Source organism: Tiliqua scincoides, chromosome 8 (genome assembly GCF_035046505.1).
Source record: "Tiliqua scincoides isolate rTilSci1 chromosome 8, rTilSci1.hap2, whole genome shotgun sequence".
In the NCBI taxonomy this organism is placed as follows: Eukaryota; Metazoa; Chordata; class Lepidosauria; order Squamata; family Scincidae; genus Tiliqua; species Tiliqua scincoides.
Genome location: NC_089828.1, coordinates 51,164,372 through 51,181,609, shown reverse-complemented (window position 1 = coordinate 51,181,609; position 17,238 = coordinate 51,164,372). Strand labels below are relative to the sequence as shown.

The 17,238-nt window shown below is 43.9% G+C and overlaps 1 protein-coding gene across 3 annotated transcripts in view; it reads right to left on the bottom strand.

The window, feature by feature from the left end:
- The window catches only part of USP32 (ubiquitin specific peptidase 32), a 142,893-nt gene that overhangs the window by 75,937 nt on the left and 49,718 nt on the right, over positions 1–17,238 (bottom strand). For all 3 annotated transcript variants that reach the window (XM_066635933.1, XM_066635934.1, XM_066635935.1), the window contains exons 3-4: positions 4,457–4,562; positions 3,814–3,932 (exon numbers count right to left, since the gene is read on the bottom strand). In XM_066635933.1, coding sequence (XP_066492030.1) covers positions 3,814–3,932; positions 4,457–4,562 — 225 coding nt within the window. The remainder of the gene's footprint in view (positions 1–3,813; positions 3,933–4,456; positions 4,563–17,238) is intronic.

Sequence of the window (17,238 nt, the reverse complement as noted above, 5' to 3'; positions counted from 1 at the left end):
CCATCTTTGCCTTGCTAGAAATTAATCTCTCTTGCTTACTTGTAACTGGAACCAGTCCAGCCTGAGAAATAAGGCTGCTGCAGAAACAGACTGACATCTTCCTAACTACACCTATGGGCGAGGCCGAAGTCCCACAAAATCTAAATTGTTAGAACGGGCAATACTTGATGAAGCCCCCAGCCAAAAATGGGATGGCTTCACCTTCCCCCCCCCCCCAATCTGAGCCAAAATCTCTGCATTTAAATCTGCAGATGTCCCACATTTTACTTATTTTACTTGGCTTCTCCACCTTTTCTCAGAAAAAGCTACTCATCTAGCTTGCCAGATTTTATCATGCCTGTCACTGCAGCCAAGGACTAGGAAGTTACTTTTTTAACAAGCTCTGATTGTTGCTTTAAAGTTCTAAATGGCCTGAGACTAGGTGACCTGAAAGACCTTCTTTACCCATTTGAAACGGTTCATGCCTGGAAATTAGATACTGTAATTCTGGGAGGACCACAAGCAGGAAATGAGGGTATAGCCCTCTTTTGCTGTAGTTCCCCCTGCAACTAGTAGCTTACAGCCATCAGAGGTAGCTTATAGCCATCATGATTAGTGGCAACTCACTGATCCATCCTCTGTGAATTTGCCCAATCCTCTCTGAAAGTCATCTTAGCTAGTGGCCGCCACCACATCTCATGACAGCAAATTCCATACATTAAATTATGCACTGTGGGAAGGACTTCCTTTTGTCTGTCCAAACCTCCTGATCAGTTCTTGGATGATCCCCAGTTCGTGTGTTATGGGAGAATAAAACCTCTTTCTAATTCACAAGTTTCTCTCCACTCATTTCAACAGCTGGTGTGAACCAGAATACAAAACGATCCCTACCTTATGCAGGCAGCAAAGCAGTATTAAAAGCTCCTTCAAAAGCCTTGCTTAAAGGCTTCTTGAGCTTTAGAAGAGAGAATACTTCCAATCAACCTTGAAACTACAGGGTAGTCTATTAGATTCAGGCTACACGGGAAGCAACAGACAAATCATGTTTTTCAATCTAATTCACATTTATACAAACACTTGCAGCAGACTTTCTCCCACGGCTTCAAGAGGAAAGAATTTTAATGAGCCGTAGCCTTTAGAGTGAGGGATGTGCTGATGACAGGCACTGCAAGTGTGAAAGACAACACCTGTGTGTGTGGGGGGGGGCATTTTTTGTTCCTACACAAGCCTTCTGGGGGCCTTAGAGTCCTTCAAGCCCTCATCGGGAACTCCTTTCCATCCTGGATGACACTTACAGGAAAGGTAACACAAAGGGGAAATATGGGGGGGGGGAAATCCAAGGTACAAATGAGGTACAGACCCTAAGCAGTCCCTCCAACTAATCTGCAGTTTCCCTATGACAAAGACAGAGGGAGTAGGGAGAAGAAAGGAGGTCACTGGGTTGGAGAACAGAACAGATGAAGCAGACTTCTGCTAAGTCAGACCCTTGGCCCACCCAGCTCAGGACTGTCTCCACAGGGTTTCAGGCAGGAGCCTATCCCAGCCTTTCCTGGAGATGCTATCATGGATTGAACCCAGGATCTTCTGCCTGCAAGCATGTGCTCTGCCACTGAGCTCCAGCCTCGTCCCCCAAACACAAACAAAACAGTTTGAGAAGCAAGATTAAGGAACAAGGACTCGTCTCACTTCTATCAGTCCTGCCAAGACACTACTGCAAGGTCCACAGCAGCCTGCAGTTTAAAACCACAAAGGTCTTGACGCTTATAAGAATGCGTTTACTTACTGGAGATTGTTGCTGAAGTTGGTAAGAAAGAAAACTACATGAAGAATCTGAGCAGAACTGCCTGCTTTCATGACAACGGGAGTCATACAGGACACAGAACATTTTGGTTAATTTGAAGGGTCCCCATCCCTATTACAGCCTGGGAAGTTCTTGCTCTGCAAGTTCTACCACTCAGGAGCAAATTTCATCCCTACAGTCCATGCTGGCACATGCCTCAGGCTGGCACCTGAATCGGCTACCACTGCTGCTTCTGCTTGGGTGTACATGCCCGCACCCATTCTATGAACGGACAGCAGAGGAACAAGCAGGTGTGCTTCCAAACCCTCTTCCCTTTACTTACAGGCTGTGTGCCGAGTAGCCTTTTCAGACTGTGCCTCTTATGTTTGAAATGAATGTGTGGAGAGGGTGCTGGGAACTCATTGTAAACATAAGAGGGGCAGAGTGAGGAGGCTCACTGCAATCTCTGAAGCACCTGGAAGGGGCAGGTGGGTTCCAAATTACCTGTGCCTGCCTATTTGGTGCTCCATATGTACCAAGCCAGCAGGGGAAGTGGCTTGGAGGTGCAGAAGCCATTTTCCTCCCCGTCCTCCAGCAGCACTGGCAGGAGCTCTCTCTGCTGGAATCCACTACTAACTTTCTCTCAACAAGGCGGAAAAGGATCAGAGCCCCAGTGGAGTAGCAGGCTGGAGAGGGTGGCAAACAGACAAGCATTCACCAACCCTCCAACGGCATCCAAAGGTGCGGGTCCACACAAACAGTGCAGGTGGCCTCATGAATGGGCTGACCCCAAGTCCAGCCCAACAAAATCAGGAGTAGTTAAAGTCCAGCCTGCTTGTGCAAGCAAATATCTCCATGTTGCAACATCATAACATCCCAATACAGCTGTGGCAACATAATGTCAAAAGAAATGGGACCATGTTTTGTCTGAGGTTTTTTCCTTCCAGCAATGCAAATCCAGCATTTCTGTATTTATTGGCCTGTTGTGCATGACTCAGAAATTGGAAATAAGGGTTGGGTAAGCAGAAGCGATGGTCTAGAGGGTAGAGCCTCCATTGCCTGAAGATTAACATCCACAAGGTCGCCAGTTCGAGGCCACCGGCACCGTGCGACCTTGAAGCAGCTGGCAAGCTGCAGCTGAGCTGTTCCATCTGCTCTGAGCGTGGGAGGATGGAGGCCAGAATGTTAAACCAGATCAGAGTGTAACACCTTGAATGTAGTGGTTCTTGAAAGAAAGAACCTTCTTTCAATTTGTAAAAATCCCTGCGTGGATTTAATAAGCCTGCCTATATAAACCGCCTTGAATAAAGTCTTGAATAAAGACCAAGAAAGGCGGTATATAAATACTGTATATTATTATTATTACAGTGGGCCCTCAATATCATGGGTGATCCATTCCAGGACCATCCACAGATACCAAATTCAATGGATAATTAAATCCGTGGCTAGAAAAGCTCAGAGGACCTCCCAAATGAGACCAGAAGTCACCAGCGCAGACCGGAAGTACCTTCTGGACACATCCAGGAGGTCCTCTGAGGCTGTCCAGTTACAGGCTTGGCATCCGCAGACACTGAAATCCGCAGATAAGGAGGGCCTATTGCCTGGAAAATATCCACAAGATGATTAGTTACAGGGCACATAGAAATACATAGATAGAATGGCATGTTACAGCAATACCTAAAGCATCCCAAGATTTCTGCATATGCTTAATCAAAGTGTAGGGGACAGACCACAACTCAGTGATTGAGCATCAGCTCTGCATGCAAGAGGTCTTGGGTTCAACTGTTTACCTAACTTCTGTCAGTCAGAGCAGATATTACTGACCAGATGAAGGGTCTAATGCAGGAAAGAGCAGCTTTCTAGGTTCAAAACAAGGATAACAAATGCCCCTGGGGCATTTGGTGGGCCGCTGTGAGATACAGGAAGCTGGACTAGATGGGCCTATGGCCTGATCCAGTGAGGCTGTTCTTATGATAGCATCTTCCAACATTCTCAGAAGCACCTATGCAGGAAGAGACAACACTTTTCCAGGATGCTAAAATGACAGGAAATACCTCCAAGAAACATTTCTTGAGCGTTTCTGGGACTTTCCCATCGACCACCTGAAGCATCCTCTCCATCTCTTCGCGGACAACATAGCTCCCAGATTCATTTGAAAAAAGGCTGAATATGTCTGGGGGAACAAAAAAAATAGAAGAAAATTGCATTAGACAAGTTAGAAATTACGTTAGCATAATATAACAATCGGTGTGATTTAATGACTCTGGTTTTATGTAAAAATAGTTACATTAAACATTGTTTACAGTTCAAGTGTGCCATTATACAGAAATAATTTGTTGGGTCATTAAAAATGTCATTAAAGACTAATGTTAATTCCTGTGGGTCTCACAGTACCCAACAGTCATGTCCTTCATCCTCTCAACCCAAAATCTCCTGGAGGTCTGAATGAAACACGCAACAAACAGACAACACTTTGTTCCAACACTTTGTTGGAACCATTGCACCAGCGTAAAGTTGCTATTGTGTTAGTTGCGAGTTTTCAACATGCTGGCGTCATTACCCCAACCAACACCTGCCGATACCCGGAATATGTTTCAGATTTCAACTTGGCTTACAACCAAAGTTAATGGAACGATTTCAAAATCTCTCCTGTGCATTCTGCACATGCCAGCACTTCCCACCACTGCTGGTACTTACATTTTGCTTTTTCTTCATCTCTGCCCCTAGTCAGAAGGACTAAGCCCACTATCAGGTTATTGAAATGTAATCCTTTGGATGTGCCACCAAAAGAGCAGTAAATGACCTAGAAGCAAAAACAAACAACAAAGAATACTTATTAGGCATCTCTCTAGTCCTAATGATCACCGTAGTGCAGCTATTTAATAGCCACTATAAGCCTTTCTGAGAGAGATCAAGGTCCAGCTATTCAGTTTTTTGTTTTCAATAGCAGCTAGCTAGATACTCATGGGGGCTCACAAGTTACAAGATGATGGATATTCTCCTGCTGCTCATCTCAGCATCTGACAGAGGCATTCTACCTCTGTACATGCATGACTTAAACCCAAAAAATACATTAAAAGCCTAGGCCTCAAGCTAAATCTGCAAGTGCGACATAAGCCCTCCATACACAAACACTGAACGTACCATGTCCCACACACCCCATAAGCCCATGGAATTGCCCTGAACTGTTGGCCACTGCAAGCAGCAGTCATCCAAACCAAGCCCCAATCATGCAGCCTGCACCTGCATGTGCCACAGCTCTTCCCAAGCTTCCACTTTCACAAGGCTCACCCAAGGTGTTATTTTTTACTCCAACATTTTCTACCATGACATATTGTGCAATCTAAAAGTGTTACCCCAGCTTTACATGGACCATCACATCCAGGGCACACCTCTTCGTAACGGCCTGGCCCTTCACCTACTATCAGCTGCTTGGGCAGGACGCAGTTCAAGAGTGACAAGGTTCTTTCCCATCAGCACTCCACGGCTGGCACATCTGACCTCATGTACACAGAATCTCATATTACTTAAGTGTTACCCTTTAGACTGAAGCTTTAACTGATTATTTATAGATATGATGGTCATGCTAGGAATCATCACCGGACAAATCTCCCCTACGTTTAGTAACTCAGAACCAGTATTCTGCTTATCCCAAAGCAAAAGGAGCCAGTTCACTGTATTAGACTAGGAGCAGAGAGTCCCAGGTTCAAAGCTCTGTTCAGACATGAAGCTCACTAGGTCAGCCTTGTTGCCTCAGCCTACCTTCCCTCAAAGGGCTGTTTGTCATAATAAAAGGGGGGGGGAGAAAACAACTCTTGCAAAAGTCAGATTTTTTTACACTATGAAGGTTCAATGTTTGGACCGTGCCACAGTGGAAATTTCCGTCAAGCTTTGACAATCCTAAGCAATCATTTCACCACCTCCTACTATTTCCCAGCTCACTTAATTTCTTCTAGCAACTAGTGAGACTTCACAGTCATGTGATGAGACCATACATGCATCAGCCCTATCTTTGCACACAGCTCAACACAGACCATTATGCTTCAGACCCTCTTTCATCCAGGTAACCTTAAGCCATTTCTGCCCAATGTTGCATATATGCAACAGCGATCAAATGTGTACACCTGTGGGCTGGGCAGAAATGGGTTAAAGCAGCCTTAAAGAGCTGGTCATCTGTGGAAAGGTAAGATTCACCTGCAAATGATGAGACACAGAGAATATAAGAGAACGAACAGATGGTAGTTCTTTAAAAGTTTGGGTAATTAATTATTTCTAGAGCTGTACGGTCAGGCAGACTAGTAAACATTTGTGGGCTATCATTAATTCATTGATTTATTTGCAAGCATTAAAGATTCCAGCCCAGTTCATCTGCTACCCCCTCAGGGGATCACACTATACAAGTCTCGCTATGCCTGTAGTGGCCACAGGTTCAACAGAGGCTACAAAACTCACTATTTCAACAGGTCATCATCACTAATCTGTTGTAATAGTTTCCTCAGTCTTGGTTGTGGTTTTTTTCTTCTTCTTTCCTTTGTATTTATTAGAGACAGTTGCAGAATTCTGATGGTTATATTTTAATATTAATGTTGTAAGACTTTTTGAAACCGAGAAAAACACATGACACAGAAAGCCAACTAACTACATTACAAGAGAGTAATGGTGCGTTGATATTTTACTGTTCCTAGTTTGCGAGGTTTTGGGGGGGGCTGAAGTGGATGGCTGGCTCTGAAGAGAGGGAGTTAATTTTTGAACATAAATGCAGCTCAGCTTAACTCTCAGATAGTTAGATATAGCAACCATAAGGCAGAAAAGGAGTTAAGCCTGGTTATTTGGAGAAACGTTACCACCACAGATGACAGAACAAGTTGATCTTGTGTTTATCTTGGCTTGGGTACCAGACAACATGCTCCAAAGCACCTGTCAAGTTTTTTCCCATTAACTCTGCAAACGAGTGAAATGTGATCGTAACTTGTGGATCCTGCAAACTACCCCTTCACTTCCAGGAAATCAGCCCACTATCATTGCGGACAGACTTCACAGGTTGTCAGATGTGCTGGCACATAATTGCAACTTTCATGAAACGCTTGAAATGATTTAAATCAGGGAAGCAGTTGTCGTTTAAAAGAAAAAATTAATTTTCAATATGGCTGTAAATTTCACTCCAGAGGACTGCATTAAGGACAAAATTGGGCAAAAATTAGAATCCACACACACACAAGCCCTTAACGCAAAAGTAGCATTGCTTCTCCAAAGGACACTCGTCAGGGAGTCTGAGGGTTGAAACTTGAGTTCCATGGAGAAAGAAAACACAAATATGATAAACCAAAAACCTCACTTTCTGAATTACCAGGGACTATGAACATCTGAAGTGGCCTTCTATTGGTCAGACCCATCTAAGCTAAAAATTGTCTACACTGGCAGCGGTTCTCTAGGGCAGGGGTGTCCTAACCCTGGCCCTGGGGCCACATGCGGCCCTCAAGGACTCCCAATCCGGCCCTCAGGGAGCCCCCAGTCTCCAATGAGTCTCTGGCCCTCCATAGACTTGCTGGAGCCCGTGCTGGCCTGATGCAACTGCTCTCAGCATGTTGGCCAGCTGTTCGATCTCTCGTGTGAGCAGTGGGATGAGTGTTCCCTTCACTGCTTGCTGTTTCGCATCTGTGATGCTGCAGCAGCAGCAAAAGAAAGGCTGGCCTTGCTTTGTGCAAGGCCTTTTATAGGCCTTTACCTATTGCAAGACCATTCAGTCATATGTTCTATCTCTAATATATTCATGTATGTAAATTTATTCAAATTTGAAATGTGAATTAATCCTCCCCCCCGACACAGTGTCAGAGAGATGATGTGACCCTCCTGCCAAAAAGTTTGGATACCCCTGCTCTAGGGTTTCAACAAGGGTTCTTCCTACCTAGAGATGCTGCCAGGGACTGAATCTAGATGCATGCAAACAGACACTGTTTGCAAACAGAAACCACAAAGCTATTGCCCCATCTCCATACACACTCAGTGAGCCCAAATGAGAACAACAGGATGCAACATCAGCCCTTCACAATCAACAGACAGTAGGGAGATGGGTACTCTAAGTAGAAACCTTTCTGCTTGCTAGACTTCCAGCTCCTGCTCCAGCCTACAGCTTCAGCCACTGACCTCAGGGAACCTGGAATGAGAGGATTAATGCGCTGGGCTGGCCTCCTGCGAGGGCAGGTAATGCTACAAATTGGAAGTGATTGAATGATCCAAGTACATTTCATTTCAAGTTCTCTGTTTCAGTGCTTTTCAAAGCTTCCATTCCAGGAACGCAGAGACTGAGCCTTAAATTTTCAACAACTGCCTCAGAAGATGCTGGGAATTTCATCAGCAGAAGATAAAAAAAACCACAGGTAGCACCCATTTCATCTACTTACATTAGCTGGTATTAAGAAGGAAGGCTTTCTGAAAAGGCTGCTGGTCTTCAGGACACAGAGGTCCATTCTGAGCAAGGAGACATTGTCTCTGAAGCTCAGACCTACATGTGTATTGCAAATAGGTGGGATTATTGCTTCCATTGTGTAGCAATGCCTATACAGTACTCTGACAACTATGCCAAAAGCTAGCAAGACTCTTGCTATTCGAAAATGTTCCAAGAGTGTAAAGAGGCTTGCACTCTTACATGTTCCACAGCTAATCCCTGGAACAGGTTCTGGGGCTGTTTCCTTGGCCATAAACTTGCAAATTGTATTTAGTGTTCCACCCCTTGCAAGAACCCAAGGACAGTCCCACACAAGCCAAGCATTCACACAGGCTCAATGAGTTCTGCAGAAGGAGGCACTTCATGGGGATGGGGGACCAACCAACAGCTTCAGGAGACAGTACGAAGCCAACACTGTTCTGATTATGCTCTCATGATCAAAGAAAGTAGAGCATTGGATGCTACACACATGAAGAATTTAAGGAATATGATGCCCCTCAGTGCCAGCTGCTCCGTTTGGCAAGAACCAAGCCTCACAACAAGAAGTTCTTTTCAGGAGATTCCCACGCACCCCCCACAAATGTCACACATGCGACAGAATGGACATTTCGCTTCTGCTTCTTGGTTGCATACTTCTGGTTTTGTTTGCACACCCTGCTACAAACAGGTTGATCTCAATTACCAAGACAGTCATTAAGATGTCTGTATATCCCATCTTGTACATCTAGGTGTCTCAACAACCTCTTTGTGCCTCTTTCTCCCACTGCAGGGTGGGCTGTCAGATGCAGGAGAGATTCCTCAGAACCTTTTCCACTGGGTAAGGAAGACAGCCCTCACTATGCTAGACATACACCTTTTAGTACCTGCACATGTGACAAAATGGTTCTTGGGCTTGGATCCCTTCTCCCCTGGCCTCTTCTTTTGATGCACATAACATAATACTTCAATAGACAGATATTGTGAGTTTGAAGTGGGAGCCCAACCAATCCAGTACAGGACTGATTTTCTGCTTCTTGTCCCATTAGAACTGCTGGTCAGGAGGTGAAGCTGGAGGCAGTTCAAGCTGAAATAGCCCAGAATCTCCTAGGTCTTGGGTCGTGTGACATCAGAGAACCAGTCCTTCCCCACTTCTACTACACAGTTCTCAGATGTGCAGCTTCCTTAGTCTAGGAAGCTCATTGCTGAGTGAAACCCCAGTCATCCTTCTGTATGGAAGACTACTTTGTCCATCTGCTGCTGGGCTATGTGATTTGCACCCGCCCGGTCTGCCTTCGGTACTTGCCAGCCCTGGAACATGAGTGCTGGATATAAATCAGTTTGCTTTATATTGCATCTACATGAATGTGGAAATTCCGAGACCTGCAATCCAGCCCTGCTTCAAACTTGTGCATGTATTTGTTGTGCAATACCTGCTGAAAATACATTTGTAATACGAGGCAGGGAGTTTTCAAACCCATTTACGAACACAGCAGCAATTGTTACTCTACAGTTACGGAGCACATCACACTTTGCAATACCAAACAGCAGCCATGATACCTATTAAGATTCTTCTCTGTCACAGAAGAAGCTGACTCCTTTGAAAAAACTGCTTACATTGCAATTAAACATGGTGGCCACATTTACAGTTACGGTAAAGAGAAGAGAGCAGTGAACTGTAGAGCCTGTGCAGTAATTACCAGGCTATGTCTCACCAGTAAAATAGACTACAAAAGGCTCCTACAAGCTCTTTATAACTATCTGCACCCAGATAGTTATAAAGTTATATTCAGGATGCTGATGCTGGCTTCTAAGGAATTAAAACTGACACCTTCCCATCTTTGGTATTCAGCCACCCCTATGCGGTGCTGCCTCTTTTTTGCCAAATTCCTCCTCACAGTCTCCTTTCTGGAAAGCCTCTGGTTGAGCCCTTAGGTCCACATCCCTAAGCAAAACTAAGCATCACAGCACCTGTTCATCCCCAATTATGCTTGCAGCTCCTTTCCCAGTCTTCTCCCTTTCTTCAGAATCTATATATTGAGCATGGGAAAGGTGACCAACTCCTAGAGGCAAATGCCTCTTTTTTGCTAAAGCACTGGCTCCCAACCTGTGGTCCAGAGACCACAGGTTGTTTGTGAGACCCTGAGAAGTGGCCTGTGAGATCTCAGAAAAAAAATATCACCTTTGATCATTTCAAGCATTTCGCCGAGTGAGCACTCCCCCCCAGACCACCAGAGAGGGCAGAGCATAGACTGTCTGTAACTGTCAATGAAATATCAGCTGCAGCTGTGGGCAGGTCAGCCTCCACCATCTCTGGTAGTCCATGGGAGGGCACTTGCTTGGGAGATGCTTCCCCATGAACCACCAGAGAGAACAGATCACCTGCAGTCACAGTTGGAAACAAATGCAACAATCCAGAAATCATCTCTATAAATAATTATTACAAATTCAAATGTATTTTTATGTGTGCAGGGGAGTAGTGTGGTCCACGATGATTCCACTTTTTGCCTCAGTGGTCTGAGAGCTCCTAAAGGTTGGGAACTACAGTGCTAAAGTAAAATGCCCTGTCACAAATTATACTTAATATCATTCAACGCAACCACCTGGGAATTAATAAGAATCCAGACTTGGATTAAGCATTCCTCTGTAACCTATACTCAAGATCCAGAAGGGTAGTATGTTAATTTATTTAAGCAAACACAACCAGGCTTTGAAGACTAACCAACGTATTTTAGTACAAGTTCTCATTGACTATAGTCCGCTTCATCAGATGCATGAAGGGTTGCCCTCATTTGGTAGGTAGATACATACATGGGGTAAAGACTTCAGAATAGAGTTTTTGCTATACCCAAGACTTATAAGATGGTTTCCCATTTTTGGTTGTTCTGAATCTATCTTTTTTCCCTAGGCCCACGTGGAAAGATTTTAGGATGAGTAGACAAATTTACAAAAGTTAGCTTTAAGCAAAACTGGAAAACTAAGCAGGTACAGAGATTCTGAGGACTTTTAACATCTGTTTCAACTGGCAGGAGAAAAAGCACAGGTTTGATAAGACTGTGTAGAAGAATAACTGAAACACAAAGAAACTCCACCCAAATGACCTTCACTAACTATCTGTATATTTACACATCTCTGTCCCCAAAACCATGAGATCTGGAAACTTGCTTTGCATTTTAGAAGTTCAAAATTCTAAGCCAAATACCAGATTCAATGTGGAATTTACACACAGCCCTGCCCTGTGTGAATGTTCTGCACCCTCTGTGGACACCCAATAGTTCTGTTTCAAATCTTTATCCTTCTGCATGTATACAAAAGTACCTGCAAATCATGCAGGCAGATATATCAGTAACTGCTTCTCAAATGACATACAGAAAAAAATCATTAGCCCATTTTGCTTGAGATAAATAGGTTGTGCGAGTTCTGACTTCACTTAATAGAAGACGCCTAGATACCTAATCAGTCATACCAGAGAAAATCAATAGCTGTTTATATCACACATGGCCTCCAGGTTGAAATGGTTTTTTAAATTGCACAATATGCTATTTTCTGAGCCAGATGCTGCCTGCTCCTCGCAAGTTCTCCAATCACAGTCATGAGGGCTAGTAACTTTCTATTAAAACACAATTTGCCAAGAGTATCAGAATACTGAATTCTGGTCTTGGCCTCGGATTGTTAAGTATCCCCAAATTTTAGGAGATACAGAGAGAGAGAAGCAAAACAATGCACCTTTGCAAAATGAAAATAATTAAAATGTTTATTTTAATGTTTATTTTAGTTTACTTTAAAACTACAACATTTATAATCCACCTTTCATGTAAACAGCCTTGAAGCCATTTACAAGGTCACTAAAATACCTTTTGCACAAACAAAATCAACAAAACAAGCATAACACATAAGATGACAGCAAGAGAGAAATGAAAAACTAGATTAAGAACAGCAGCTAAGTCAATCATAAGGAGCAATGTATCATTAAAAGCCATTCAAGGCATAGAGAACAGAGCGGATATCCCCCAGTGTTTCAAAGGTAACAAAAATGGCACCAGGTAAACATGTCAAAGGACTGACAGCCCACTCCTATCCACACTTTCCTGAGAGTAAGCCCCATTGACTCTGATGGACTTACTTCTGAGTAGACATGCATAGGATTGGGCTGTCAGTCCCCAGAATTTGGGTACCACCACAGAAAAGACCCAAAGCAATATATAGATGTTTTCTTTTGGAACACCTGCTTCACATAGCATGGACTATAAGGTGCAACACTGGAAAACTGCCTTTTCCTGAGTCAGGCCCTTGGTTCACCTAACTCAGTATTGCTGACACCAACAAATTGCAGCTCTTTAAGGTTTCAGATATGTACCTTTCCCACTCCTCCAGGTTCTGAGATTTCAAGCAGGCGCTGGCCATCATGCTTTCAAGCACACCTTTGCTATCATGAGGGTTAGAAACTTGCTTTAAAAAAAATCCACCGGACACACACACTACCATAAAGGTCAACATTTTTAAGAAGCTGAGTTCTGTCCACACCACCACACACAGCACTCCTGCAGAACTGTAGAACACACAGAGTTCCAACAATACATTGGCTTCTTCTACTTTCTAGTGATTGTACCATGAAACATCCTGCATACGACACAACATGACTTCAACAGTTGGCTGGTTTCCAATGGGGGCGAAGAAGTTAATAGGAGGTATGTTAAATGTTCATGAATGAATGGTCTTTAATGGGGGGAGGGATAGTCTGCCAGGTCTTTAATGGGGGGAGGGATAGTCTGCCATTTTTTCTACTGCTCCTTGCTTCACTCTTAAGAAGCCTGCACAGCTAGTTTTGCTGGGGTAATCATACAGTCATTTATTACACCAGTATAGGAATATGATACAGATTTCTAAAGACCAAGCAGTACATTTTTCATTGCTCGTGCAAGGCTTGAGAAAAGGGGGCACCCATAATCTTCAACAGGATCAAATGTGAAACGGACAGCCCAAATCTTTGTACTCAGAAAATATTTATTTAATTTATTTTCACATTATTATACCCCCCCCCCACTCCTCCAAGGAGCTCAGAGTGGTGTACATAGTTCCTCTTCTTCTGTCCTCACAACAACCCTGTGAGGTAGGTGAGGCTGAGAGGGAGTGACTGGGCCAAAGTCACCCAGGAAGCTTCATGGCTGAAGAAGGATTTGAACCTGGATCTTTCAGATCTAAGTCCAACTCCTGAACCACTACACTATTCTGGCATCTATTTCCTTGCTCTGAATGCTGAGAGCTAAGATTTTAAAGGGGTTTCGTTTTGCCATTTGTGCCTTCATATAAAACATAAGAAGAAGCCTTATACAGTGTATATCCACTATGAACCCATACAGCCAACTACTGTCTCCTGTGACTAGGAGTTCTCCAGAGCCCCAAGAGGAAGATTTTCCTGGCTGTGCTACCTGAGATCTAACTGAAGATGCTGGTGTATCTGTACACCTGAGCTACAATACTCATTCCAAGGAGGCCAAAATAGGAAGCTCTCAATAAACCTCCTAGCTTTAGCCATGGCCAGAAAGGAATCCATAGCCACATGATACCAGCTTCTAGCAGCCTTTAGCAACAGCTTGTTTCCCTTTAATATCTTCCCCCACCCCATCTCAGCAATTCACTTACTATGCCAGCATTTGCTTTCCCCTGAGACCTGTCAGGAGAAAACAGACGCTGACAGAGCAAGCAAAATGTTTTCATGAAAGGAAGAAAAAGACAGAGAGAAAGGGGAACAACAGGCAGTTAGAATAGAGGGCAATGAGTGCTAGGAACCTGGACCTGATTTAACTGCAGGAGACTGTCTGGGGTACCAACCTTGGGGAACACTGGGTAATTCAGCTGTTAAAACTTAACACGCTCCTTTACAATTAGACGAATCAAACTGGTTTTAATTTGATTATATGGGTGAATAGATACAGACTGATAGATACAGGTGTACACGCTGATCACATTCTAAGACAGACACCAATCAGCAGATCATGCATCAGTCATGAACTACAAAGGCAACCAAGGAGCTGATATTCAAAATCAAACAATCAGACAAGAGTACCCAAGACACTTTCAGAATTGGTCTAGAGCCAACCCTGATAGCAACAGCCAGTTTCTCCTGGACAGGGCATGAAAAGGTGGCAACTGAACACCTGGAGCCTACCAGCCTCTAGGAGACTGAGGAGGAGTGAAAACCAAACTGCACTCAAGAAGAGCAGAGGGATGCATAAAATATCTCTAACCTGAAACAGTGGTTAGAGTGTTGGATTATCAAGAAGACTGGTTCAAATCCTCAGCCAGCCACAAGGCTACCTGGATGAGCTTGTGCCAGTCTCCATGTCTCTCAGACTAACATACTACAGAGGGTGGGGTGAAGATAAGTTTGAGAAAAATATGCACATCACTCTGAGCTCCTTGGAGGAAGGGTAAAATAAATACATCACAATAATCACAGTCATAAAGTAATATGATAGATTAATTGCACAGTGGGCTGCCTTTGATGATAGCTTGGAAAACTGCTGATATTCCAAATAAAGTCCCAAGGCTGCTAACTAGATCTAATCAAGGGGAGTCTCATGATGTTTAAAGAGCACCACTGGTTTAGGGCCCATTTCAGAGTGTATCCAAAAGTGCTGGTGCTTACCTTTAAAGCCCTATGAAGCTTGAGACCCAAGGCAACATCCACCCCCACCACCACGGGCTGATCCACCAAAGTAGTCTGGAGTCTGCCCCCCCCCCACATCTTTTGAAAGGAGATAGATACTGAGTGACGAGAGGGTTTTCTCAGTTGTGTTGTGCTTCCCCAGAAAGCCTCTCCCTGGCACTTACTCTGAAGTCCTCGTGGCCTCAGGTAAAGCTCTGTTTATTCTCCCTGGGCTTTTAACATCTAGTAAGATTTTTAAAGTTTTACTGTGATTCTATTTTTCTCTCTTGCTGAAACTGTCCTGGAAATATTAACTGAAAGGTGATCTAGAGATAAATAAATATGAATCTTCCACAAGGAACTGAGAGTAGCATACACGGAGCCTCTCACAGTTTACTTGCCTAAGAACTGCCAAGATAGAGAGAAAGAGAAAGTGAGAGGAGGGGGCTGTAAACCTAGTGGCACAGCACCAGCTCTGCATGTAGAAATGATTGAGTTCAATTCCCAAGATCACCGGGAACAACTTGGAAAGACCCCCACCTCAAACCTTGGAGAGCTGCTGCTAGTCAGTCAACGCTGAGGTGGATGGACCAAGGATCTGACTCAGGAGAAGGCAGTTTCCTGCATAATGTCTATAAAGTGTCAGGGCCTTGCATCATGAGGGATTTGAATGGAGGCATTGCTGGTCCAAGTCCCAATCTCTAGTTACTGCACTACACAGTTCCTTGGAAAGGAAACCTTTCTAAAATACAAAAATCAAAGCAGCTAAGGGAGACAACTTTCGACATAAAGGGAGTTTTCAAGGTTAGCCACATCTTTCAGGAGAAGGTGTAGAAAACGAGAAATGAGAGTTTCAGTATTAGAGCAACACAAACTGGAAACAAAAAATGGGGAGAGCTCCTTTCACTTCTTTAAATCTCTTCTGGAATGTCCTCTGCATTAGCCAGTCATCTCTCTGACTCATTAAATATTGGTTCAAACCCATCATAGCAGCTTGGCTGATTTTGGAACCTGGGTGGATTTTCTTGTGTCTGCTTCTACATTTATAACTAAGCATTTGTACAGCCAGGAGTCCACAAATCTCAGCATGGAGTTTTAGTGAGGCATAGAAGCAGCAATGCCTTTTCTGAAGCTCTTGACAAAGTGAGGCAACTCTTCTTGCAAGTATTCTGGTGCATGCAGGTCTTGGGGGATGACCCACTTCAAGAAGCAATGCCAGGGCCTACACTGAGTGCTGCCGGTCTCTGAGACTCAACTGGCAACAAGTGGAAGGGCCTTCTTTACAGTGGTACCACAACTATGGAACTCCTCCCTATTGAATTCAGATCTCGGCTCTCCATTTTGTCTAAGAATTCTAAACAATTTTCGCACATTACTTCAGGTTTCTTCCATAATTATGTTTCCCCAGTTTCTCCAATCTCATCATTTATTTGGGAAAATTATATTAAATTAACCTTTCATGATGATTGTCAAGTCACTTCTTCCGTACCACTGGCTTCATTCTCTGAAGTAGATAATTGGCCTCCTGTATCTGAGTCTGAAGTATTATTATTTTTATTATTATTAACAGTATTTATATACCGCTTTTCAACTAAAAGTTCACAAGCGGTTTACAGTAAAGCAACTTCTTTTGAAACCTGGGAAGGCTGCAGGCCCAGACGTCCTTTCCCTTGATATATTCAAGGCTGACCCAGATTGGTGGGCACCACTATTGGCAGACCTGTTCACAGTTGTAAATAATACTGGTATTATGCCCAACTCATGGACCCAATCAATCATCATGCCCATTTATAAAAAAGGGGATAGAAAGTACCCAGGGAGCTATTGCCCCATCTCTTTGCTATCCTCTCTGGGCAAGATTTATGCAAAATACCTCTTGGACAGGCTCACCAAGTGGCTGAAAGAAAATATTATTGGCCCAGAACAAACAGGCTTCTTACCTTGTAAATCTATTTTGGATAACTGTTTAGCCCAGAGGTTGGCAACCTTAAACACTCAAAGCGCCATTTGGACCCATTTTCCAGAGGAAAAAAAACCTCGGGAGCCACAAAACCCTTTTGACACCTAAAATGAAGATAACACTGCATATATAGTTGTTGTTTTTTTACCTTTATGCTCTTATAGGTCCCATTTTTATGAAGTAGCCCCCTCTTGTAGCTTTTAGTTAGTTTTGTCATACATTCTTGTCCTGTGTTTTCAGACGCCTGGTCCTCTATGGTGTTTTGCCTGATTCCAAGGCCATTCTCTGCCTGGAGAATTATGCCCACTTTAAGCAAATTAGCTCCCCTTTCCCCCAACAAATGACCCTGGTTCTGCCCTGCAGTCCTGCTGGACCCCACCTCCAGGGTAGCTCCCCTGTTCAACCTACAGAGGTCCTCCTGCCAGCAGCCTCCCACCACTACAGCAGAC